General features: G+C 35.3%; 2 protein-coding genes across 3 annotated transcripts in view; one reads left to right on the top strand and one right to left on the bottom strand.

The window, feature by feature from the left end:
- Positions 1-24194, bottom strand: part of Smr (nuclear receptor corepressor smrter) — a 608275-nt gene that overhangs the window by 399752 nt on the left and 184329 nt on the right. The window lies entirely within an intron of this gene.
- On the top strand, positions 1804-5158 carry LOC149413249 (uncharacterized). Its single transcript, XM_089645272.1, has 2 exons — positions 1804-2002; positions 4112-5158. The coding sequence occupies exons 1-2, from the start codon at positions 1825-1827 to the stop codon at positions 4906-4908; spliced, it is 975 nt and encodes a 324-aa protein (XP_089501398.1). The 5' UTR covers positions 1804-1824; the 3' UTR covers positions 4909-5158.

Here is a 24194-nt window from a genome sequence, read left to right as displayed (position 1 = left end):
CGGGAAGAATTTCTAATATATATAATACACGCATATTGTATTTATAGAAAGTAGAGAAAATTCGATGTTTATACTAGAATTTACAACCTCAAAACGTTATTCCAAATCATTCAAAACACCGAGCAACTGCGGGTACATCAATCAGCTAGTTGTCAATTAAATAACTGGGCAAAATTATTGACGGGCGGGTGAAAGGCTGGAAAGCTTTGAAATCTCATGTGACTGGTACGGGTGCGTTTGTGCATAGTTGATCTGGGTGGATCCTTGATGATGGACAAACTCTGATATGAGCGGACACCAGAAGAATATTGTTGATCTGGGCTGCATTCAGCAGGGTGGATCCTTGATGATGGACAAACTCTGATAGGAGCGGACACCAGAGGAATGTTTTTGTTAGATGGGCTAACTAAACGCCAAATAACTCAGTCTTAGCACACACTCCTTGCCTCATTCACATACAGCGTCTCATACATACTCTGTTATTCTGACTCTTGACATGGCCGACTCTGGTTCACTTGATAATGTCATGTCTTCCTCGGGCGTCCCCGACTTCATCTACACATTCACGTTATACATTCTCCTTACACTCCTTTCTTCGCTCATTCGCTCCTCATGCCCAATCCATCTAAGCATCTCTTTCTTGATCTTACTCATTATGCTTAGATCAGCCTTGCACTCTTTGCGGATCTCCACATTTCTCACACGATCATACATGGTTTTACTGTTCTTACGCCTCAGGGATTTCATTTCGACAGCATTCAGTCTACTTTCATCCTTTCTCTGCCACTTCCATGCCTGGCTCCCATACATCAGGGTAAGTACCAGCACTCCATAGTGGGCTGCTAGCTTCGCTTCTTTAAAACTTTTTGTTGGTGCCAAAAGCGTTCAGTCCTCCGTTAATGGATTTTCCCCCATTTACCCTTTTTTCAATATCTCTATCTGCCTTTCAACTTTTAAATGAAATAAAGTATTTCTATGGCACTAAAACATACTAATACATAATATTGTTGCATTCCTTATGTTGCTGTACTATTCTCTGTAAATTAATATGTGAATGGCACATGTTGTGCCGTATATGTGAAATAAGTAAATAAATACTGATGTTTAATCCAACTATGAAAAGTCCTCAGGACTGAGAGTCAAATCATCAAACAATCAAACTGCCATAAGCACAGTGGACTTATCGATGCAATTTCCATGCACACATGAACCCGCGGCCCATCTGGCAACAGTGGCGTACTACGCCGGAATAAATTTAGTTGCCACGGATACCGGTGTTCTCGTAGTGTAATCTGTAGTCCAGTGTTTTTACAATGATCCACAGTTTTTACAATGTTTGCATGCTTTTTGGGTCATTTATACCTCCATGTTTTTTTATCTGTCACCATAAATATGTACTTCTGATGAGATACGATTTTTTAGCATGGGTCGCGTGGAGGATATCCCGAATTTAGGAACGTAGTTCTTAAAATTCAGCGCGTATTCACAATGTTTCTTTATCGAATTATTAAACTTTTCAACAAATAATATGCATGTAACTTTAATTATGTACCTACACAAATAATAAAATCTGAAAAAATCAAATTTTTTAAGATTATTGTTTAATTTTACTTGATAGATAATTTACTTATTTACCGTTGTTTTCTTAGTTTTGTCGTTTTTTTACCTTTCAAATCATAGTAAAATAAGTTTTTTTACCCCAATTTACATTTTACTTTTGGCCTCACTGGCCCCACACCACTGCGCGACTGGGCAGCATTGCAGTTCCGCCGATTAAGCGCACTCCGCGGTCGTCCTCCGCTCTGAGCGGTCGTCTGTAGAGCTATGTCCCGCTTAAACGTCCGAAAGTTGATTCGTGAGGTCAAAAAGAGACCGGCATTGTACGACAGCGGATGTATGGAGTATGGCGATAAGAGGGTTAAAGACGAACTATGGCGTGGAGTGTACACTAATGTGATAGACGGGTGGGTAGAACTGTCTCCAGAGCTCCAAGAACTGAAAGGTTTGTTATTTTAAATTACTCTTTTATCTGTACCTGCTCTATTTCATGCGAATTTTTGCGACTGTACTTTTGCAGTTTCTGCTGAGATTATTACTGCATTTTCAGTGACATATTTGAATGGCGCACATGTTTTGTAACAGTGGCTTAGGTTTATCTTAGTATCGCCAAATACCGATTCCAGAACTACAACAATTAAACCTTCACATTTATTCTGAGGTCTCACACCTCCATCTGAGGCCACACTCCTTACTTCCATATTTCCAGTCCCTGGTTCCTTTCCAAACAATCCGAGTGCCCTTTCTAAATCTTTTCACGATTTTAGCCTTATCACTTTACATTGTTTTCCTATCTCTTAATTTCCATTTTTATTTTCAATTCTTCCGTGAACAATAAATTCGCGAATCAAATGTCAACAAATTCGTCAAATGAACACCTATTTTAAATACTTAACTATTCATGCTAGTACATAGTTTGTAAGTTTAGGTATGGCATGACGGTCCATGTTACCCACAAAAGCTTTACGGAGAACGGTTTTGCGACCTTTTTCATACAAAACTTTAATTTGAATTTGAGGCCAATACCCAACATAATTGAATTATTATTTTTTAATGAATTATTGTTGTAGCAAAAATCGTGATACTTTATTTATTTTTGTTTAAAATTATAAAATATGGGAAGTTAAAGAAAACGATATTTTACGATTTTTGAGGCAAGTTTGGCAATTGTTTGTGAATTAATGTAATTATAAAAAGACTATCTTACCTTATCTACTATGTAATTAAAGTGAAATATAAAATAAAAATATGAATTATAAAAAAAAAACATTTGCTTGGCTTAAATTTAAATTACAAATCACCAATTTACGTTGGAACACAAATTTGTCGTATATAAATTTAAAAATCCGACCTAATAAACCACTTTTTTACGATGTTTTATTTTTTTATTTAAATTTCATTATAGTTACATATAATTTGCAAAAGATATTTTAATTTTTAATTATCATTATGTGATAAAAAATTGTCAAAGTTTCTAAAATCGAGAAAATTTTAATTATTTTTGGCAAATATTTTATAATTTAAAACACAAATAAATAGAGTAGTACATATCCGTACTAGATTTTTCTATCCCTTTGGATTAAAAAAAAATTATTCAGTTTGGTGAGGTATTTTGGAGTCAAATCCAAATTTAAATTTGTATGAGCCGCGCAACCGTTCCCCCAGAGGCTGAAATAAGTGAGAGATTATTGGAACCGTCACTATTCAAACATAATATTTGATCTAACTATTGTAACCTAACATAAAATTAATTAATGTTTGAAATGAAAAATGTCAAATTTGCCAACCGTGACATACCGATTTTCGTCTGCTTAAAAATTCACGATGAAAAGATTAGCTTCGTGTACGCTTGTACGCAAATATCAAACTGAAGGGAGTAGCTGTAACATAAACTTAAAAAGCCCTGGACAGAGAGCATAGTGCGATTTTGTATGAATGACATTGGAAGTCAGGGGAAATTGCCCGGCAGCCATTTTGAATGACTAACTTTTGAAATGATGTGTATTACAAAGTGGTATGAAATTAACTATTTTAATTTTTTTTTATTGTTATCAAGTTTAATTTGTAGAACTCCATTTTAATTTTAATTTTTTATATATTCAATAATATTATTATTAGATTTATAAAAACAGTTTATTTGTAAACAAGTTCAGCTGTGTAATTATTATTACGCGTGACAGCTGTTGTATTTTTGCATTTTTATTTTATTTTTCAACGCAATTATAACGCTGCTTATGATTTTTATTTTGGGAATTTGATGAGACAAGGAATAAATAAATAAAAAATAAGTAGGCAAAAGTGTTGTTCATACAACTTCCCCCTCACCCCGCGGCTCAAATTGTTCTCGAATAGCTCTGTCCAGAGCCTTTTAGGTTCATGATATGTAAGTAGGATGTTAACTGCCACGCCTTGTCTCGGCATTTTTTACCATTACCATTTTTTTCCATACGCGAAATAGAATTCTTTTTCCTATATTGTTCATGATAATTTAGGACAAGCGTTCTTTGGTTGCGTTTGTCCTGATTCAAAATGAAAGTTTTTTATATTGTTTTAGGAAAACAACTTCAAAGGAGATGGATCAACCTTTTAGAGCTTTACAGAAAAAACTTAAAGAAGATTCAGACATTTAAACGAACAGAAAATAAATACACACAGCCACGGAAATACGGATATTTCAATCAACTTAGATTTTTGGGGACGAGTCAAATGAAGGACGAGAAACCACCATATCGCTCCGAACGAGACAAAACTGGGTCCAATGACAAATTCGATGATATTGGGAAAGAAATAACAAAATCAGGCAATTCAAAAGTTAGTAAAGAACGAAAGCTTCAAAACAGGCAACTCAAACAAAAACTAACGGTCAATCTACAACGAAGTATATTAATCGATAGGCACGCGAAGCGCGTCGAAAACCCTCGAAAGACAAAACAAGCAATACTGCAACAAAAATTGACCCCAGAAAGATGCAAAAAAAATGTCTACATGAATATGGATGAAGATGAATGCTTTTTGATGTCTCTCCTTCCAGCCATGAGAAGATTAGAAGGTGAACACAAATTTACAGCAAAAATAGAAATTATGAGTGCTGTCAAGAAGGTCATGGCTTCGCAAAAGACTGCTAGCTCACAAAAGCATTGGCCATCAACTTTAGCACCAACACTTCAGATTAATTCTACATCTATAACGATTCTGAAGTCTAAAACAGAGATGGAAATACCTTTAACACGTCTACAAAACGAGAAAAGCTGCTCAGATGAGGCGTATAATTCTGACTTGTATGATGATATAATATATTTGGATGAAACAATGCTAGATGATTCTGAAATAAAGTGCGAAGAAGTAGAATAACTTTACAATAAATTTGTTTTCATTTTAGATGGTCGGTCTTTACTTGGGTGACATTAGTGGTCTTTGTTAAACTGACTTTATGTACCTAGTTTACTATTGATTTCTAGTATGATACAGGTATTGACATAGAGCTTTGGTCGTGTCCTGTTATTTCTTGAAGCAAATGGTGATGACATCCACATTATCCAACCACCTAGGCTTACGTCTCCCAATACTTTACATTCCTGCAGGTTTATTAAATAGGAGCCAATGAGATTGACTTCCTAATTTATAATGAAAGTATATTGTATTTAAAGAGTTAATGACGCCAGAAAACTTTGTTTTTCGATACCTCCAAAAATGACGATTTTATGAACTTGGACGTATGCAGTGGTGGCTTGTGACGTCACACGAGACACGATTCAGTACGTTTCCTAATTTTAAGCGCCGCATATGTACTGCGATGCCACAACAGCTAATATCAAAATTTGTGACGTCACACGACACAAGATTCAGTACGTTTCCTAATTTTAAGCGCCGCATATGTACTGCGATGCCACAGCAGCTAATATCAAAATTTGTGACGTCACACGACACAAGATTCAGTACGTTTCCTAATTTTAAGCGCCGCATATGTACTGCGATGCCACAGCAGCTAATATCAAAATTTGTGACGTCACACGACACAAGATTCAGTACGTTTCCTAATTTTAAGCGCCGCATATGTACTGCGATGCCACAGCAGCTAATATCAATATTTGTGACGTCACACGACACAAGATTCAGTACGTTTCCTAATTTTAAGCGCCGCACATGTACTGCGATGCCACAGCAGTTAATATCCACGTTTTGACAGTTTATATCTTCGGTACTATTCGATAGTTTTCAAAAATTCTGTCCTTAGCATGCCTTACTTTTATTTATGACACATTCGTAAAAAATAAACATCAAATTTCGGATTGTGAGACAACTTCATGTAGTTGTCAGCATTCTCCCTTTCTTACTACGTGGGTAGGAAATCGTCGCTTTTGCATAAACCTTGATACCGTTCATATTCACCTCGTAATAAATCCGTTTTCAGTTCAGAATCAGTTATCTTTATTAATATTGGTTTTATAGAAATATTTAGGAACAAATCTGGGCTTGCTTATATCAATAACAGAATCGATAATAATATTGGTACACGGAAAGAACTTACTGATAAATAAATATTAGTCATATATTAAGAATCTCTTCAAATTATTCGTTTTCCTGTTAAGAACGGCACGGCAAAACCTTGACGAATGGATTGATAAGATTCCTGATAAAATATTAATAAAATACCAATGACTTGTCACGATGTCGGAACACGTGTTCTAAAAAACATTCTTGCATTTCGTCATTTTACATTATTAAGACAAACGCAGGTGTATAAACACGTGTTCCGATATTATTACGAATGAACCAAAAGTTTATCAGAAAGCCGCCTGCTATCCCGTTTTTAACCGGAGTACCAATAATTTGAAGATTTTTAATATTTCAGCCCGAATCATTCCTTTAATACAGATTTCTTTAATAACTCCTAAGTATTCTCAACCCACCAAATGGTTCTCGAGCTATGAAAAGAAAGCGTTTTATGAATTTGCTAATATTCCTCCAGTATTATATTTACGCGAGGAGAGCCCATTTAATAGTTAGCGTGGCCGAGTATTTTTTATGGGCGCGATCGTTACCGACACGCTACAAGGGAACCAGAGCTTCTGGTAGAATAATAAAAATAATAAGTATACTTGAATAATGCATAGTAGTTGAGTGCAGGGCCGTGTTTGGGTATCGAGCTGCCCTAGGCAAAAAAATACCCCCTGATAACAATTATATTAAAATATAAAATGGTATAGACTCCGCTACAAGGGAACCAGAGCCTCTGGTAGAATAATAAAAATAATAAGTATACTTGAATTATACATAGTAGGTAAGTGCAGGGCCGTGTTTGGGTGTCGAGCCGCACACGTCAAAGAATTTATATACAAAAATCAGTCATTTTAAATACATGTAGGATTACGAAAGATTTTTTAAATATTTATATTGAGACATCAGTAGGATTTACAGGTCCAGTTAGGAGTTCTACGGAGCCGAACCCTCTGATATGAAAATATCTGGAGTCGGTGAATTATATTGGGTTGACGTGTTGTTCTTGTATTGTTTTGTATTTATTACGTTTATAGATTGCACTTGCATAATGTGGATAGACTAGATGATCATTTGTGGAAAAGTGTGTGAAAGGGTTTAGGTTTTCCTGTAGGGAAGATTTAACCCGGACATAAAGACGGAAAATCATTAAAAGAGAACTTAAAATTAAAAATTCAACTTAATAACAATAAATACTTGTAAATTATTGAAAATGAATAAACGAGTGTTATACGAATTAAAACCACAATGACAAATAAGTTCGAGTGACGTAAAATGGGTATAAATTATTTCTGACATATACACTATTGACAACACGTCTATTAACCTACACGGAGAAAATTTACTGATATAGAACATTGCTAATTTATTAAAAATCTGGTCAAATTATTATATAAGCTGCAGGCCTTTAACGAATGAATTGATAGATTTCCTAACAAACTGTGTTATGGGGAAATTCTAATATTTTCGCTTTTCGTTAACATATTTATTAAAATAAACGCAGCTTCATGAACGCGTGTTATAGTTTGTTCGGCAATGGCCCGCCATCACGTTTTTAACAGGAGTTTATTAAATCGGCAATACACCAGTGGCGGCCGGTGGTCAAAATATATGGGGGTTCACCGGATTACAACATTAAGTCATAAAATAAATTAAATAAAGGTACATACCTATTTATAAATAAGTTCTATTCTCTGCTCCTTTTGTTTAGCGAAGACCTCTATCAATGCTTAACACTGATAGTGCGTTCAGTCTGTCCTGGCTCAACGTGTTTAAAAAAGATTTTATTCTTTTTAACGTTGAGAAACATCTTTAGCTTTCAACTGAGGTCATTCCAAAGGTCATGAATGGTGCACAAAAGTTTTAGTAATTTCACAGTCTCGGGAAAGTCTTCTAATAAACAAGTACTATAAAAAATTTGTAAAATTGATAAAGGGCCGTTAGCTTTTGAAAAATCGTCGCGGGCGTAAATTCTACAGAGTTCACTTTTACTGAACTTTATTTAGGAAGTCATACGTTTTAAACGTAACATTGAAATCATGTTCTGGGAAATTTCACCTGTATCGATTTTTATTAAATAGCTCATTATGATGTTTAACTTAGGCACGGTAGCCAGAATCCAATTGCATTCTGATGTCAACTTTTCCTAAAACCTTTAAGCTCAAAACTTTTTGTAAATGTAAATGACAAGAATTATGTTTTTTGATTTTTTAAGAAAGGTGAGTTACATCAATAACACCGCTGATTGTCCAAACTGAATCAACATCGTAAATTAAACACGTAAAACAAAATAAACTATTCAATTGATCACATGCACAGAGCTACGAAGCTTTGTTATACATTGTTTTGTTAAATGATCGAGTAAACTTCTTCGATCCAGATTTTCACTCTTGTTTTATTATCAGTTCAGATTTTAGGTGGACAGGCATTTTTTATTATCACTTTGTTTTCAAAACTCGACCTATTGTTCTTAATGTATTCCACATTCAAACTCATTCTTAATTTATACTTTGAACAAACACAAAAGTAATCATAAATTAGTAACCTGCAATTGATAACCCTATTAATAATTGATATACAAGATCGATATAACCTGCAATTAAACTTAAAAACTTTCGCAGAGTAAGAACATTTTTTAATTCAACAGACCGTGCCCGGCAACGGCGAGTACTGACTAAACTGATAATAAGTAATCTGACCATCACTCATCTCTTAATGACATGTTTTATCTTAAATGCTTGTATCCAAGAAGCGAAACATTCGCTGAAAATAGCAGATGGTAAATTGAAACCACGATATCGACAATAACATTAAACATACGCGTTTTAGTTTAACTTTCTACTGAATAAACCGTTCCTTCTGATGTGGTGGTAAAACCCCGAACGCCGTCCATGATATGGTATTATTTGCAAAGAATAGTATGAACTGGTATGTACCCACGCTTTCGACTGTTCCACAGAATATGCGACAAAGCAGTTAAATTTTGGATCGCAATCGAAAACGAACTGCTACGAACATAGGCACAAGTCAAAGTCGGTCTGCAAGTTAAGCGCGCTTAATAAGTAGGTACCTTTTGAATGAGATATTATAACCGAACCGAGTTTCGTATTGTGATTAGTCATGTCGGAAATCTTGTTGGTTGTTCGGCGCTCGGGAGCACATATTAGCTGGCCGCCACTGCAATACACATTTATCTCAGTGTAAATATATTTTATCTTGGGGGTTTTTTCCGAGTGGCCGAAGAGTTCCGAGGCATTTCTGATGGTGAGCGCCGTTCATGTTCTCAGGTGACATCTCGATATGGAATCCACTTTGTACCAGGTGACTTATGACACGTGGTAAAAAGAACGAAAATTCGTGCCGGTTTAATTTAACTTAATAATTTTATAGTATTACATTTGTTACTGTTATCTGTTTTGATTTTTTGCGGAAACGCTCCTTAGCGCTAGCCGCCACTATCGATAAACCAACGTCGACATCCATGTTTAACCTACAAATACGTACCTATTTATGAATGGAGCAATTCTGAGAAAACTAGAAGCACCTATAATTTCGATGTTATGTTTACATTGTAGATCGTTGATAGTGCAGGCGCCTGTTCCCGCTAATATATTATACAAACGAATGATTGCAACACTCCAGCTATCAATTTTCCTAGAAGCAGTTCCTATCGCAGGCCACTTTCCGATACCATATAGTCAGTAAAGATAGATAGCAAATAATCAATTTTCGATCAAGTGATTGATTATGGATTAACCCTTAGGTCGCCAGGGGTAAAATGCAAGTCGCTCGATGGACACAGGCTGACAGTTTTCGTAATCATTTAAGAGAAAGCTAAAAGCAAAAATTGAGTATATTCTTGGTAAACCTTATATTGTAGGTAATAGGCATTCAAATCGCTTGACAAACGAGTCTAGAAATGTTTGATTTCAAACACAAAACAGATTTTTATTTATTTTGTAAACAATTTTATAAGAAAGCAAAAAAAGTTAATCAAGTGAAACTGTCTCAGATAATCTTAGCTATAATACTGTATTTTTTTTAAGTTGTTTCCTTTACGCGTTCATACATTTCTATTGAAAAAAATTTTTTTTTAGTAGTTTACATTTATATTTTTATTGAGTAATTTGTTATTTTATTTGAATTCTACTCAAGCGAAACGATAGGAAAACCCTCAATTTATATAAAGCATATTTTTTTAATATTTATAATGTACACCAATTCGTTATAAAGATTAATCAAAATAGTGATTTAGCATTAAGCTTCGCTTTAATTAAATGTTGCAAAATTATGTTTGTGTAAATTGTAACTTCTTACCAGATAATGAGTTTATATACTTATACAACATTCATTTTTATATAAAAAAAATTGTACATTATCAGTTGGTAACCCTGATATATTAACGCTGATTCACTTTCATGTTCCTACCATTATATCAAGGTTCGTGATAATTATACTACATTTTCAGGTTACAATTCTGTTACAAATAGATTACAAACCATTGGTAACTCCTATGTTATGTTAGCTGATGTTTTTAATATGCCTCAATTGAAGTATAAAGCTGTAGTAATAAAAAAAATTGTTGTGCATGTTAATGAGGAAACTTCAAAATAGGTTTTTGTTTTTATTTCTTGTTCATTTCTTTCATTAACTTGTATATTATTTTATTTTTATTTACGACAATTACTTATAATTTTTCTTTCTATATTGTACTATAGCACTTGTGCTGTTAATTCTAATTCTAAATTCTATATAAATACAAGGTGTTCGGGGTTAAAGTGCGCTAACTTCGGGAGGTGATTGTACATGATGGTAGAAGTAAAAAGGATAAATAATTTTTTTCGAAATTCCAACTTTTTTTCCCATACTAAAATATTATTCCATATAAGAACATTTAATTTCCCATACAAACAATTGAACTTTTTTATCTAAAAATATCCTTAAAACAATGGAATTTCGAAAACTAACCCCCGGACACTATATATCTATCCTAAGTATTTTCCCCAGAATAGCTACTTTTATCCAGAGAAATATATTTTTTCTCTCTTATTTTAACAAAAAAAAATGTAATGCACAGACATAGGAATTAATAGACGAGAAGATAATGGCGAGGGGTAAAATCAACTGTTGAAGAACGAAGGGGGTTAAGCTGACTGTGATTCGTCAATAAATCAATCTGACAGTAAATAGGCATCTCGCATTATAATATCACCATTTAGTTCTTAAAAGTAAAATCTGCTTTTGAATGAATAGACATTTTTACATGGGGGCGCAAATTACTCGCCACGTTATGAACTAATTTGCGAAGTCCAAATTCGGCAAAGTAAATTTCTTCTGTTTGCAGAGTCGTAGTTAGTTTCAGAGTATTTAGTTAAGACACTTTTACAAATGTTTCATAATTTACTTACCCCAGTAAACAACGATGAGCACACTTGAGAATCGCTACATTGTGATGTGATAGTATATGTTTCTAAAACTGATCCACATAATACGGTGTGAATAAGCTTAAAATAAAGTAAAATAATGCTTACTTATGGAATGTAATACGACAATTGGGTTTATTCTCTTTTTCACATCTATTTTTACAAGTTTTCATATCACAAGTCAACATTTTGCCGTGTTATTTCGTAAAATGAACCGATGATGCCTCGACCATAGTTCGCACAAGAATGATGACGTCACGTTTTCAAATTTCACTTGAGGCCATACGCGAGCACAGCCGGCTCAAATGGAACCGGTATGGGGAGTGGGGATAATACGCTTTTAATCACTTAGGGCAGGTCTACTAATATTCATATGTCTATGATGTAATGAGTACATATGAAGATACTAGCTGACGTGTACCCCGGCGTTGCTAGACTTTTCTCTACTTTCAATAAATATAATATTCATGAATTGTATATATTATTATTATTATATGTTGTATAGATTCTCTAAATGATAGCGAAAACCCTTCCAAACTCCGTTGCATAGTTTAGAAGAACTAAGCGCACAAAACAGACCGACGCGGATAGTGACTTTGTTTTATACTATTTAGCCAAATTATCGTTTGTCTGTCCGACCGAGGGGAATTCAAGCCTTTTTATGTAACCATTTATTTTTTATTAGTTTGGATCCTGAACTTGCGGTATTTTTTTAAAAGGACAAAAATTTTCGGTTACAAATGACCTGACAATATTTCAAACACTCCTACAACCATCATTATGAGCGGAAGATGTTCCTTGTGCAATCGTGAAGGACTTGTCTAGCGTAACTAGGAATTAAACCCACGATGCATTTGTCTTTGTGGGAACCAGACGTATTTGTCAACTCAGCCACTAACCGTCAAGTCAGTCAATTTTGCTTCTTAACCTAACATGGTACTAAGATTCATTCAAGTCTTAATTTCTTATTAACGTGGTATATTTAATTGAAAATATTATGGCGTCTTGCCAAGAAACATTCATAGGTTATATAATATTCAATGCAAAATAACGTGAAACTTTTCTAAACTTGAAATGTTTTCCATGAGAGCGAGATAAGTCATTGTTGTTATAGTAATCCCAGAGAGAGGTCGTACGTACGTCATCTTCCTTCTAACACGTCTTGTACGAAAACGAAAAAGACAGAAGATACTAGAACGATGACGCCATATACGACCTCTCTCTGGGACTACAATTATACAATATTATTATGCGGCGATCGTAGCTTAAAATAAAATACTTCTCCAAATTCTATTCCACCAAGAAAAATTGTATTCATATTTACCAACTTCTTCTTCCGTATGCCACCCGTTTTACGCTACAAACGAAAACGACAGAGAACACAATGAGTGCGATTTGTCTCTTACCTGAAACAAAAGAGAAAAATAAATTAGTTATTTAACCACATATGACCTGCAAAGCATTTCAGTTATTAATAGAAAAAACTTATCGTAGGCCACATTGAGATCCCTGAGGCATATGTGTGGTAAAATCATGTACGAAATGTGGAGATTCCCAAATAATGCAAGGTCTTGCGTACATACAGCGAATGAACGAGGAAAGGAGAGTAAGCAGAATATATGACTCGAATGTGGATAGTATCACCTTGAGGTGAGTTTTAACAAAAACGGCGCTATATAAATTATCCAAATATTATTATTAGTGAATACCGTACAAGAGTTTCGATTGCCCACAGTCATTAGGACTAAGGCGTTTCCAATGTCGTGATACTGGAGTACAAGGAGAAAAATGATTATATTGAATATTGCTAATTTATTAAGAATCTCTTTAAATTATTTGTAATCCGGTTAAAAACGGGATTGCAGGCCCTTAACGAAAACGAATATTTTATCACAATATCGGAACACATGTTCATAAAAATCCTAATATTTCCGCATTTCGTCATTGTATATTATTATTTTTTTTTTGTTTTAGGCAATTCACCCTAAAGAGAGTGATATGTGCCGTTAAAGTTAAGGGAGATGGTTATAATTTTATATTATTAAGGCAAATGCGGGTTTATGAACACGTGTTCCGATATACCAAGAAATTTAGTAAAAGTTTATCAGGAAACGGCCTGCAATCCCGTTTTTAACCGGATGACCATTAATTTGATGAGATTTTGAATAAATTAGCAATACTCATTTTTCTCCGTGTGGGCAGGGGAGGCAGATGCGGTGAAGACTTTATGGTTAAAATATTGAATAAGGGGTCCCCCCCTCCCTATTTTATAATAAAGCTATAAAATAACTGAAACAAAAGCTTTCCACGAAACTTAATTATGACAATAATAGTTCACAAAAAAAACATTACCCCAAAGAACCTTTTAATGGCATTCCGCAACGCATTATTTTATTTTTATAATGGTAGTAGCCTTAGCACGTAAAAAAACACAAAAGGTTAAAACAAAAAACATTTTATAAATGTAGAAAATCGTAGTAACCAACACTGTTTAACGTAAAAAAAACACCCTTTTAAAAGTCCTAACATTTTTTAGAAATTGTCTTTTTTAAAACGGATAATGGGAAGAGGATACAAAATACGCCGAGAATATTTAAATTTAACTAAAATTTAACATTAGCTAAAATTTTACTTTAACTAAAATGTAACTTTAACTAAAAATTAACTTTAACTAAAATTTTACTTTAACTAAAATTTAACTTTTTGAATGAATGAATTTCGATATTTGAAAATGTCTGGTCAATTTCACCCAAAGTAAGAGAAAATTTACCTTACTTCGGGAACACCAGACACGCCCGTAAAATATTTCTATCGGTTTAGCACTTTAGTGGTGTTTAGAAAAGATAGATTTTTTTTTAATTTAATTTTTATTATATTTAAAAACATTACAAAATTCAAAATTTAAAAAAAATATTTATTGCACGAAAAAACCGAGTACAAAGGGTATAGCTTATAGGTTACATCACATCCTATTTCTTCCAGCTAACCCAATCAACCTAAATCGTTCATTTTCATTCGTTTTTAAATACATTTGTTATGGATAATTCTTACATAAATATAAAAGGTAGGTATAACAACTATACTAGTAAAAAAGAGTTTGCCTTTTAAGGGCAGCTTCATTGATGCTAAAAATGTCGATATCCGGATTAATTCTGTTCAACAACGAGATTGCTCTCTCCGCAGGCATGACCATTGGCAAGTTATTCCTGCAGGCCGGGAGATAGAATAGTCTATGTTGTCGGTGACGGAGATAACCATCGGGAACATAGAAATGAATGCTTTCCATGATGACCGAGTTTTCAGACCATCCACGAATCAGTCTAAAGAAATGTGTAGTAATGCGCACATCCCTCCTGACCCGTAGATGGTTCCTTCCGAGTAGGGAATGCAATCCCGCAAGAAAATGTCAATCCAGGTATTTGCGGGACTGAACAATCTTAGTCCCGCTGGATCCAGGTATTTGCGGGATCCAGCAGAGTGGACTTAGATATCTAATCAATAGTATAATAAAGACCTGATACCTCGATCTACCAACCTTGTTTTTAGACTTTATACCTATAATAAAACAAGTTCTTTGTTACATTTTAAATGATTTATTAATACGTATACCTTTAGTTAGACATAGGTAAAGTTTAAGTCATAAATTGGCAAATAATAAGATAAGAGAATAAATTTACATAACATACCCGCCTCGGAACAGACTTTGTCTAGTGAGGTGGGTAAAAGAAATCTATGTATACAAATGAAAATAAAATAAACGTCCGGATTGCCGGCACTGAAACTGAAACTGAACTGAAACTGAACTGAAACTGAACTGAAACTTAAATTTGAATAATAACGTTCACACGATAAACAATATTCTTGTACAATGAGTTTCATAAGTTTAATTAAACATTATTTTGGAAATAGCTTCGTAAAAAAGTTAAAGTATTAATTGTGTCATCTGATAAACGGCTTCTGATATTGGACACAAGGTAGCCAGCGGCTGAAAAAGCTCGTTCAGCTTCCACGCTGGTTGGCACAATAGTCATTAGCGCATTGTAAGTGAATTGAAGGTAATTCTCTGTAATCCCGCCAGTCCAGCGGGATCCCGCAAAATTTTCGACCGAGATTAGTCCCGCTAAATGTCTGCGGGATCTCGGTATTTCGGGATCCCGGTATACCGGGATTGCATTCCCTACTTCCGAGCATACCCAGAAGAAAGACGGTAGGATTGAGCCACGGATAGTAGCCATAATCTCTCATGTAGAGAAATCTCAAGAATTTATTTATTTGATATTATAGAAACAAACAGTAAATTAGTTACAGTGATGAAAAAATATATAGAAATTAGATATTTCATGTTTAGTAACTATAATTTTTTTCGTTGTAATGTCTGGTAGGTAGTATGTTAATTTCTTAATTACCAGGTGACGTGTGTAGTAATAGGTGTGTTTGTGTATATACGTGTGAGGGTGTGTGTATGAATGTATATGTATGCGCATTGAACAGTTTATATTATTGACATGATGCCACGTTTGAATTTGGGCAGTGAATCCGAAAAAATGTCAATGTTAGAGTTCAGACAAATATCATTTACATTAAATCCTATTAATATTAAATTAATTTTGAAATTTGAGCAATTCGGTAGACTGTCGCAAAATAGTACAAAGTGAGAAAAAACTGTAGAAAAGTAGTTCTATTTAAGATTTATCCCAGGGATTAAAGAAAGCGAACATTTTCCGACAAATTTATGAGCGTTTTGGGCGCGTTGGGGACCAACACAAATCATCATTACAAAGCGCCATTTGCTGTTGTTCGTTCCTTTAGCAAAAGTTGAGGTTCAGCTCCGCAGTTCGGCTCGCGTATGTGTACGTATTACGTAGCATAACAAGGCATGTCGTAAAGGCGAACCGCTGATAGATCCGTTGGAACGTCTCCCTCTTTCTCTTGAACGACGCGTTTAACAGAAGGAGAATTAGGACGGAGCTCTCGGCGGCAGCACAATAGCAACGTTTGGCTTTTACGTTTCAGAGAGAGAGCAATTTTTCCACTAGGATGGTCACGCCAGACTATAAATTGCTCCAAGAAATAATGTCCACGAGAAAACAGAGACTTGTATAAACATATCGACTGTGTTTTGGAAAAACCCGTCAAGCTACATTTTCTGGGAATGTTAGTTTGCAGTGGTCTCATTGTAGAATAGTTTTCAAAGTTCAACAAGGTAATCAGTATTTTAGAAAGTATTTTATCCTGATTAAGGCATTTTTATTACTAAAAACCAAATTAATGCAAAAAAAATATTAGGTTATATAAATATTTCGAGAAAATTGTGAAATGAATCAATCCTCAAATATCTTACAAATATTAAAATATTATTATTAAAATTTTAAAAGAAAGACAAACTTTCTCGGGTTACGAACAACCCAACAATGTTTAAAAATCTACTACCACCACAGAAAGCCGAAAATGTTGCTTGTGTTATGATGGAGGACTTAGCCAGCCGAGGAATCGAACACGCGACGCTCGGGTGAGACCCAAGCGCTATGCCCACTCAACCACTGACCGGTCGAAATAAATAGAATTTCTATATTGTACATAAAAAAATGAAAATATTTTAAATTAGTTTTACGAATTCGAAAATATTCATTTTTGTCGTCTACTGTAAAGTTTTCATTTTGTGGCTTAAAGGTTTTTACCAAACCACAGTCGATATATATATTATTTGGTGACCGGATAAATTATCACAATGATAATTCATCACATCTTTAAAAAGTTATATAAAGTCATGGAAAGTGATGAATCAAAAAACTGTATTAACCTAACCTAACCTAGCCTACTTAAGGCTAGGTTAGGTTAGGTTAAAAAAACCTTTTTTTTTCATCGTTTCTAATGACTTTATATCACTTTTTAAAAGTGTGTTGAATTGTCACTGTGTTGAGTTATCATGGAACCATATTATTTAATCATTGAAGACAATATTAACAATGTGGGAGGGGGGTTTGGGTACCACCGCCCCGGGAACCATTTATTGGATAACCAACACCTCTGCCATAAGACACTCCAAGTGGTTCGTTACGTTTGGTGATTTAGCAGGGGTGCCCGGGTTCATTTGGTGAGCTGTGTTCAGGATGGGCCTGCCCAGCAGCTGCGTGGCGTGCCGGATCGGGAGAGGATGCTTTGTGGAGACCCTTTGACCTCTCCAACTGGTCTCTCACGAGGGATAGATCACTCGTCCGTCTCTCCTGGACACACTGATCCCATTCCTACCCACCCCTCACACCTTTTACCTCTAAAGAACTTCCTCTCCTTCCTTCCCTTGAAAAGACGCTCTCCACACAGCATCCCCAAAGATGACATAGGCCCTGAAAGAAATTATTTTCCTCAAGGCCTCCTATGGCCAGTGTGGGGGGTTAATGTAAATCACTTCCTTGCTGGGGAATTCGTCTTAACAAAAAATGATTAAACACTAAATCCTACATTTCTATTTTTGTATCGCTTTATAGCTACTATGAAAAATAAAATAAATTAAAGAAACCCATTTGAAAAAGTTTTGGAAGCCGAATAATATAAAGCGTCTGAATGACTTGAGAGTTAGAAATTAAAATGTATTTTTTTCAGGAAGGACGTTGTATAGTTTTAGTTGTAGGAATTTAATTCTTTTTCTTGCCTTTCGCCTGTCCGGGTATTTTCTTGACTGAGAATTGTCCTCAGATTTCCAAGAATTTCTTTTGAATGTTTGTTAGTCCGGATCACCACTTGTTTTCTTGTAAATGATGGACAATCGGCAGAGCGTAACAATGACAGGTTTTGTTGCGTTATAAAATTGCTACCTTTTCTTTTTACAAACTGTAATAAAAAAGATTAAATTCACAACGGCCAATAATTTGTGAAACCATTATTAATTTGTTGTTTGAGTTGAGTTTTAAAGTAATTAATAATTAACAATGACTAATAAATGATAAACAGAATCCAAATAAATATATTATTATGTCAATGATTAAGACAATATTGCAATAATATATGTTATGAGTTTTTTGGGAGGAAAAAAGATGAGAAAGAGGGAGATTGCGAAGTACCAAATCTGTTCACTAAACATGGCTCATTCCATTTCAAGCAACATTTCCGATGATGATGTTTCACAAAGGCATTGTTATTATTGGTTAATGAATATTTTTTTAAATCCTGGATAATGCAAAAATATAGATTTGAAAGGGAGAGGTGAGACACGTATTTTGAGAAACACTGACTAATATAAATAATGTTAAAAATAGAGCAGGTACCTGCCATTGAATTAACGAAGGGTGCTGTTGCCAAGCGGTTCGTAAATATAATAATAATATTAAAAATCATTTGTATAGCGCAGTTTAGTGTCATTTCACTTCAAGTGCGCTTAGCTGTAACAAACTTAAAAACGGTAATTTAGTATTAGTGGTTACCCAATACAAATTTAATATAATAACACTAAATACACAGTTTATACAAAGTGATGACAAAATTTAGAATAACAATAACAGCAGGACAGGACAAAACAAGAATATTAAAACTAAAAACATAATATAAAACAGGAGGCAGTTTGTGCGCAGAAATGAGAATCAGGGTAAAAGGAGGCAACCGAAACCAAACAATTACCGAAAGTTTTAGAATACCTAATGATCAGAGATGTGCTTTATTTCAAATAAATCCATTTCAAATGGAAATGCAAAATGGGTATTTTCCATTTTGCATTTTAAATGCTTTTCTCAATGAATTTTCCATTTAAATGCTTTTGCAACATTCTTCCTACTATGTCCACTCATCTTTTTTTCATAAGCCCCAAATATCAGTCGTTCCTCAACCTCGCTATGAGAGATAGTTTACATCTGTCAAGTTGCTCCCTGGTAGGAGCCCTGGCAATTGAGTGATACCATTTCAAAAAATACTGATTCAAATACTGAACATGGGGCCATTACGCTGTAATATTAAATGTTAGATGGCAGTTTCTATGTTTTTACGTTGGCAACATTAGTCCCGCGCAATTTTTTTGTTGTTTCATAATCTGTAGTCGTGGTGTTTTTGGATTTACCATCATGTAATATGTTTGTTTTACATTGATGTCCATTATTAAATGACAAAATTGTTTAAAAATTCTATAATTATTTTAATTGTTTGACCTGAGAAACCATTTTGCATTTTCAATGCATTTTGAAAATAGGTATTTTGCATTTGAAATGCTTTTCTAAAAACCATTTTGCATTTTGCATTTTCAAATGGAAAAGTTTTGACCCATTTCCATTTTGCATTTCAAATGGTTTTGGGTACTCATTTTGCACATCTCTGCTATGATGTGCAATAACATAATCATACTTCACGCAACAATATCGTGACGTGCGTCTCGCATCTCAAAACTAATCAATAATAATATCCACTGAAGAGAAAATTCCCAGAAATGTTTTCCATTAATTTCAAAATTATTTATTTTTATGTAAATACCGCACAAATGCTTCCTGCTAACCGCACGGAGAAAAATGAGTACGGCATTTTTAATCAAGATACTGTTAAAAATGTGACTGCATAACCATTTCTTAATACAATATTAGTCATCACGTGTTCATACGTGTTCCGCGCAGGTGGCCTTGTCCGAATAAATATTATAATAGGACGAGGTGCGACTAGATTTTTAAGAACACGTGTTCCGACTTTCTCATAACATATTCGTACTTTACTGATAGTTTGTAATGAAATCATTAGTTATAGGTCTCCAGCCCTGTTTTAATAATTTAATAATAATAAATAATAATAAAATTAATTAATAATAATTTGAATAATTTGACCAGATTTTTAATAAACTAACAATATTTCATATCATTAAGTTTACTGCGTGCGGAGACTGTTGGGGAATGTTGTAAGGCTGAAGTGTATGGGGAGGGGAAGTAAGATCTGGTCAACAAACAAGGCTAAAGCCATTTAAATCAACGTTTCGATTCGACAGGTCAATGAAATCGATTACTTGAAAATGTTTGATAAATTTTACCACGATTTATTTCAGGCACACAGACACGACCACATCACACTTCCATTAGAGGTGGGTGAGTTCTGCATTTTTCCGGAGGCATCCGAGGACTGCTTCCTTTTAAAAGAACTCGAGTTCTTGGAGTGGGTCCCGGGTCCGAGTTCTTGGGTGCGGACTGGGTACTGGGCGACTACCGGGACGCACGGGTCCGGCCAAGGACTCGGCACTCGGACTCGGATAGAACCCGCGAAAGAACTCGGACCCGTAGCAGGACAAGGACCCGCACAAGAACTCGGACCCACACGAGAACACGGAGTCAATCCCGTCACCCATCGCACCCGAGTCGCGAGTTGTGCAGTTTACATTTTGGCGAAGTTCAACGAAATCATAGACATATGAATATTAGTAGACCTGCCCTAAGTGATTAAAAGCGTATTATCCCCACTCCCCATACCGGTTCCATTGAGCCGGCTGGGCTCGCGTACGGCCTCAAGTGATATTTGAAAACGTGACGTCATCATTCTTGTGCGAACTATGGTCCAGGCATCATCGGTTCATTTTACGAAATAACACGGCAAAATGTTTACTTGTACTATGAAAACTGGTAAAAATAGATGCGAAAAAAGAGAATAAACCCAATTGTCGTATTACATTCCATATATAAGCATTATTTTATTTTATTTTAAGCATATTCACATCGTATAATATGAATCAGTTGTTACTATCACATCGAGAAACGTCTGGACGCGAAACACAAAGCTGGTTGGTTGCTGGGAAGTAAATTATGAACATTTATAAAAGTGTATTAACTAAATACTCTGAACTAACTATGACTCTGAATATAGAAGCTGCCTTACTTTGCCGAATTTGGACTTCGCAAATTTGTTCATAACGTGGCGAGTAATTTGCGCTCCCATGTAAAAATGTCTATTCATTCAAAGCAGATTTTACTTTTAAGAAGTAAATGGTGATATTATAATGCGAGATGCCTATTTACTGTCAGATTGATTTATTGACGAATCACAGTCATCTTCACTCCCTTCGTTCTTCAACAGTTGATTTTACCCCTCGCCTTTATCTTCTCGTCTATTAATTCCTATGTCTGTGAACGAAATCCATTCGTGTCTTGTCGTGTTCCAGCTGATTGGGCTACGGCTAATGCGAGGCCGTAACGGATGTAGTATTAGGTTCCAAGTTCCAGATGATAATTTTAGCACACGCGTAAGCAGTAATAAATCAAATGTAGTAACATAAATTTCGGTTGTCGTTGAGAATTTGTCTTTTTCATAATCTCTGTCCATCGATATAGATCAGCGATTCTTAACCTCGGGTCGCGACCCAAATTTGGGTCGCGAGAGGTTTTGGGTTGGGTCGCGGAAATCGCGTATTGATATCCCGATCGATGTCACTAAACTAGTATAGTCACAATTATTACTACTCTCAGAACAAGGACATCTATTGTTCACAATCGCGACATGTTAGTTCTGTTTTAATGGGCGGAAGGGCGCGGGGCGCAAAGCGAGGAGTGCGCGCCATCGCCACCGCTCGGCTCACGCAGTCGGCATCGCTCGGTTCGGCTCGGTCACCACCCGCGCCGCCCGCCGCACCGCGCTGGTCGGTCGGTCTCGTCTCATCTCGGTCAGTTTGCTAGCGAGTTTGTTTACGATTGCACGCTCGTTCTCATACTGTTTTACGTGAATAACGTTTATACTTGACTACAATACACTCTTTGTTGACAACTACAAAGTGCTACAAAATTGTGATAATCAATTGTGGAAGATTAAAAGTGCAACTCGCGATTGCTGTTATCGAAAGAAGGTAAAATATTTTTTTCCAATAAATGACATTGTTAGCCTACAATTCGCCGATGAACGAATAGAATAGTATATTTCTATAATTTGTCGTTTTGTTTCAGTAAGTCTTTCGAATTGTGGACAGTCATGGCGAAACGGATGTTAACATACAAGCAAGAATTTTTAGCCTTAGGATTTATTGAAATAAAAGATCGCTCTGGTGTGCCACGTCCACAATGCGTGGTTTGTACGCAACTTCTTTCAAATGAATCGCTAAAAATAAACAAATTGAAGAGACATCTCGAAAAAGTCCATCCAACGTACGCAAATAAAATAAACCGCTTGCTTTTTGGAAAGAAAAAGAAACACAAACAAAGCGCATGAGACTTGATGCACCATCAAGTTCAGCAACAGTTTCGTTAGAAAAAACTACCTACACTTCTTTCGAAGTAGCTTTAAAAGTAGCTCAATGTAAAAAACCCCATAGTATTGCTGAGCAGTTGATTAAACCAGCTGCAATAGCCATGGCAAGAACTGTCTGTGGAGATGAAATTGCGAAGAAGCTGGAAATGGTGCCAATTTCAAACGATACTGTGAAAAAGAGAATAGATTTAATGTCATCAGATATTTTAGAACAATTAATAACGGATCTCAAAAAAGCCATCAAATTTTCAATTCAAATCGACGAATCAGTTGATATTGAAGATTTCCCACAGCTGTTGGTGTACGTAAGATACAGAACTCCACAAAATTTCAATGAAGAGTTCCTGCTTTGTGAAAAGCTCTCTGAAACTACAACTGGGGCTGATATATTTCTTTTAATAGACAAGTTCTTTGTGGAACACCAATTACTGTGGGACAATTGTCTCGCAGTCTGTACAGATGGAGCACCGGCAATGATAGGGAGTCGCATCGGGTTTTGTGCCAAAGTCAAGGAACGAAATTCAGAGGTTGTTTTAATACACTGCTTTTTACATCGAGAAAACTTGGCTACACGTGATATGCAGCCAGATCTACATCAGGTGTTACAGGACGTAATACAAATTATAAATTTCATAAAGGCACGCGCTATGAACTCTCGGATATTTCGACTGATGTGCGAAGAAATGGGTTCAGAACACCAGAATTTATTATACCATTCGGATATTCGCTGGCTATCCCGCGGAAAGATTCTAGCTAGAGTTCTTTCTCTTAAAACAGAAATAGAAATATTTTTGACAGATAAAAGACACGAATGTGCTGATCGCTTCAGTGACAACAAATGGATGGCTAAATTGGCATATTTGGGTGATATTTTCCACCACTTGAATCAGTTGAACACAGAAATGCAAGGTCAAAATCGCACTGTAGTAGACATTTATGAAAAAATTACTGTTTTTAAAAACAAAACAAAACTTTGGCAAAATAAAATTGCTCAATGTCAATTGGCAGCGTTTCCAACATTAAACTTGTTTTTGGAAGATCTTAATCTTAATGGCAACCGTATTTTCGTGGAGACCATGCCTATTTTTTTAGAACATTTGAGAAGACTTGAAAATGAAATGGAAAGATATATTCCACAAAATGTCCATATCGTGAAATACAGTTGGGTAAGAAATCCATTTGAAGTAGATGTAATGGGCGTTGAAAACGATTCAGCTGGATTACAAGAAGAATTGCTCGAAATGCAAGGTGATGCACTTTTAAAAGAGAGATTTGCCAGAACGAGTCTCACAAAATTTTGGGCACAATTATCTGGGAAGCCTGTTCTGAGCAATGAAGCTGAAAAAGCCCTGCTACCTTTCCCAACTACTTATTTATGTGAAGCAGGATTTTCATGCCTTGCTGTTATGAAGAATAAGTACAGGAATAGGTTGGATCCTCAGCATGACATGCGGTGTGCACTTTCTATAAACATAACTCCACGTATACATGATCTTTGTTCAAAAATACAACACCAGGGTAGTCACTGAT

This window comes from Hesperophylax consimilis, chromosome 22 (assembly GCF_061612785.1).
Source record: "Hesperophylax consimilis isolate HC1 chromosome 22, BYU_Hcon_1.0, whole genome shotgun sequence".
Lineage (NCBI taxonomy): Eukaryota > Metazoa > Arthropoda > Insecta > Trichoptera > Limnephilidae > Hesperophylax > Hesperophylax consimilis.
Note: the sequence above shows the minus strand (reverse complement) of the source record. Positions and strands in the feature narration are given on the sequence as shown.

What these genes read in the sequence shown, in the direction of transcription:
- LOC149413249 (XM_089645272.1), top strand. Translation starts at nt 1,825, where the DNA reads ATGTCCCGCTTAAACGTCCGAAAGTTGATTCGTGAGGTCAAAAAGAGA. An exon ending in AGAGCTCCAAGAACTGAAAG is followed by an intron (nt 2,003 to 4,111) that starts GTTTGTTATTTT and finishes ATATTGTTTTAG; the next exon opens with GAAAACAACTTCAAAGGAGA.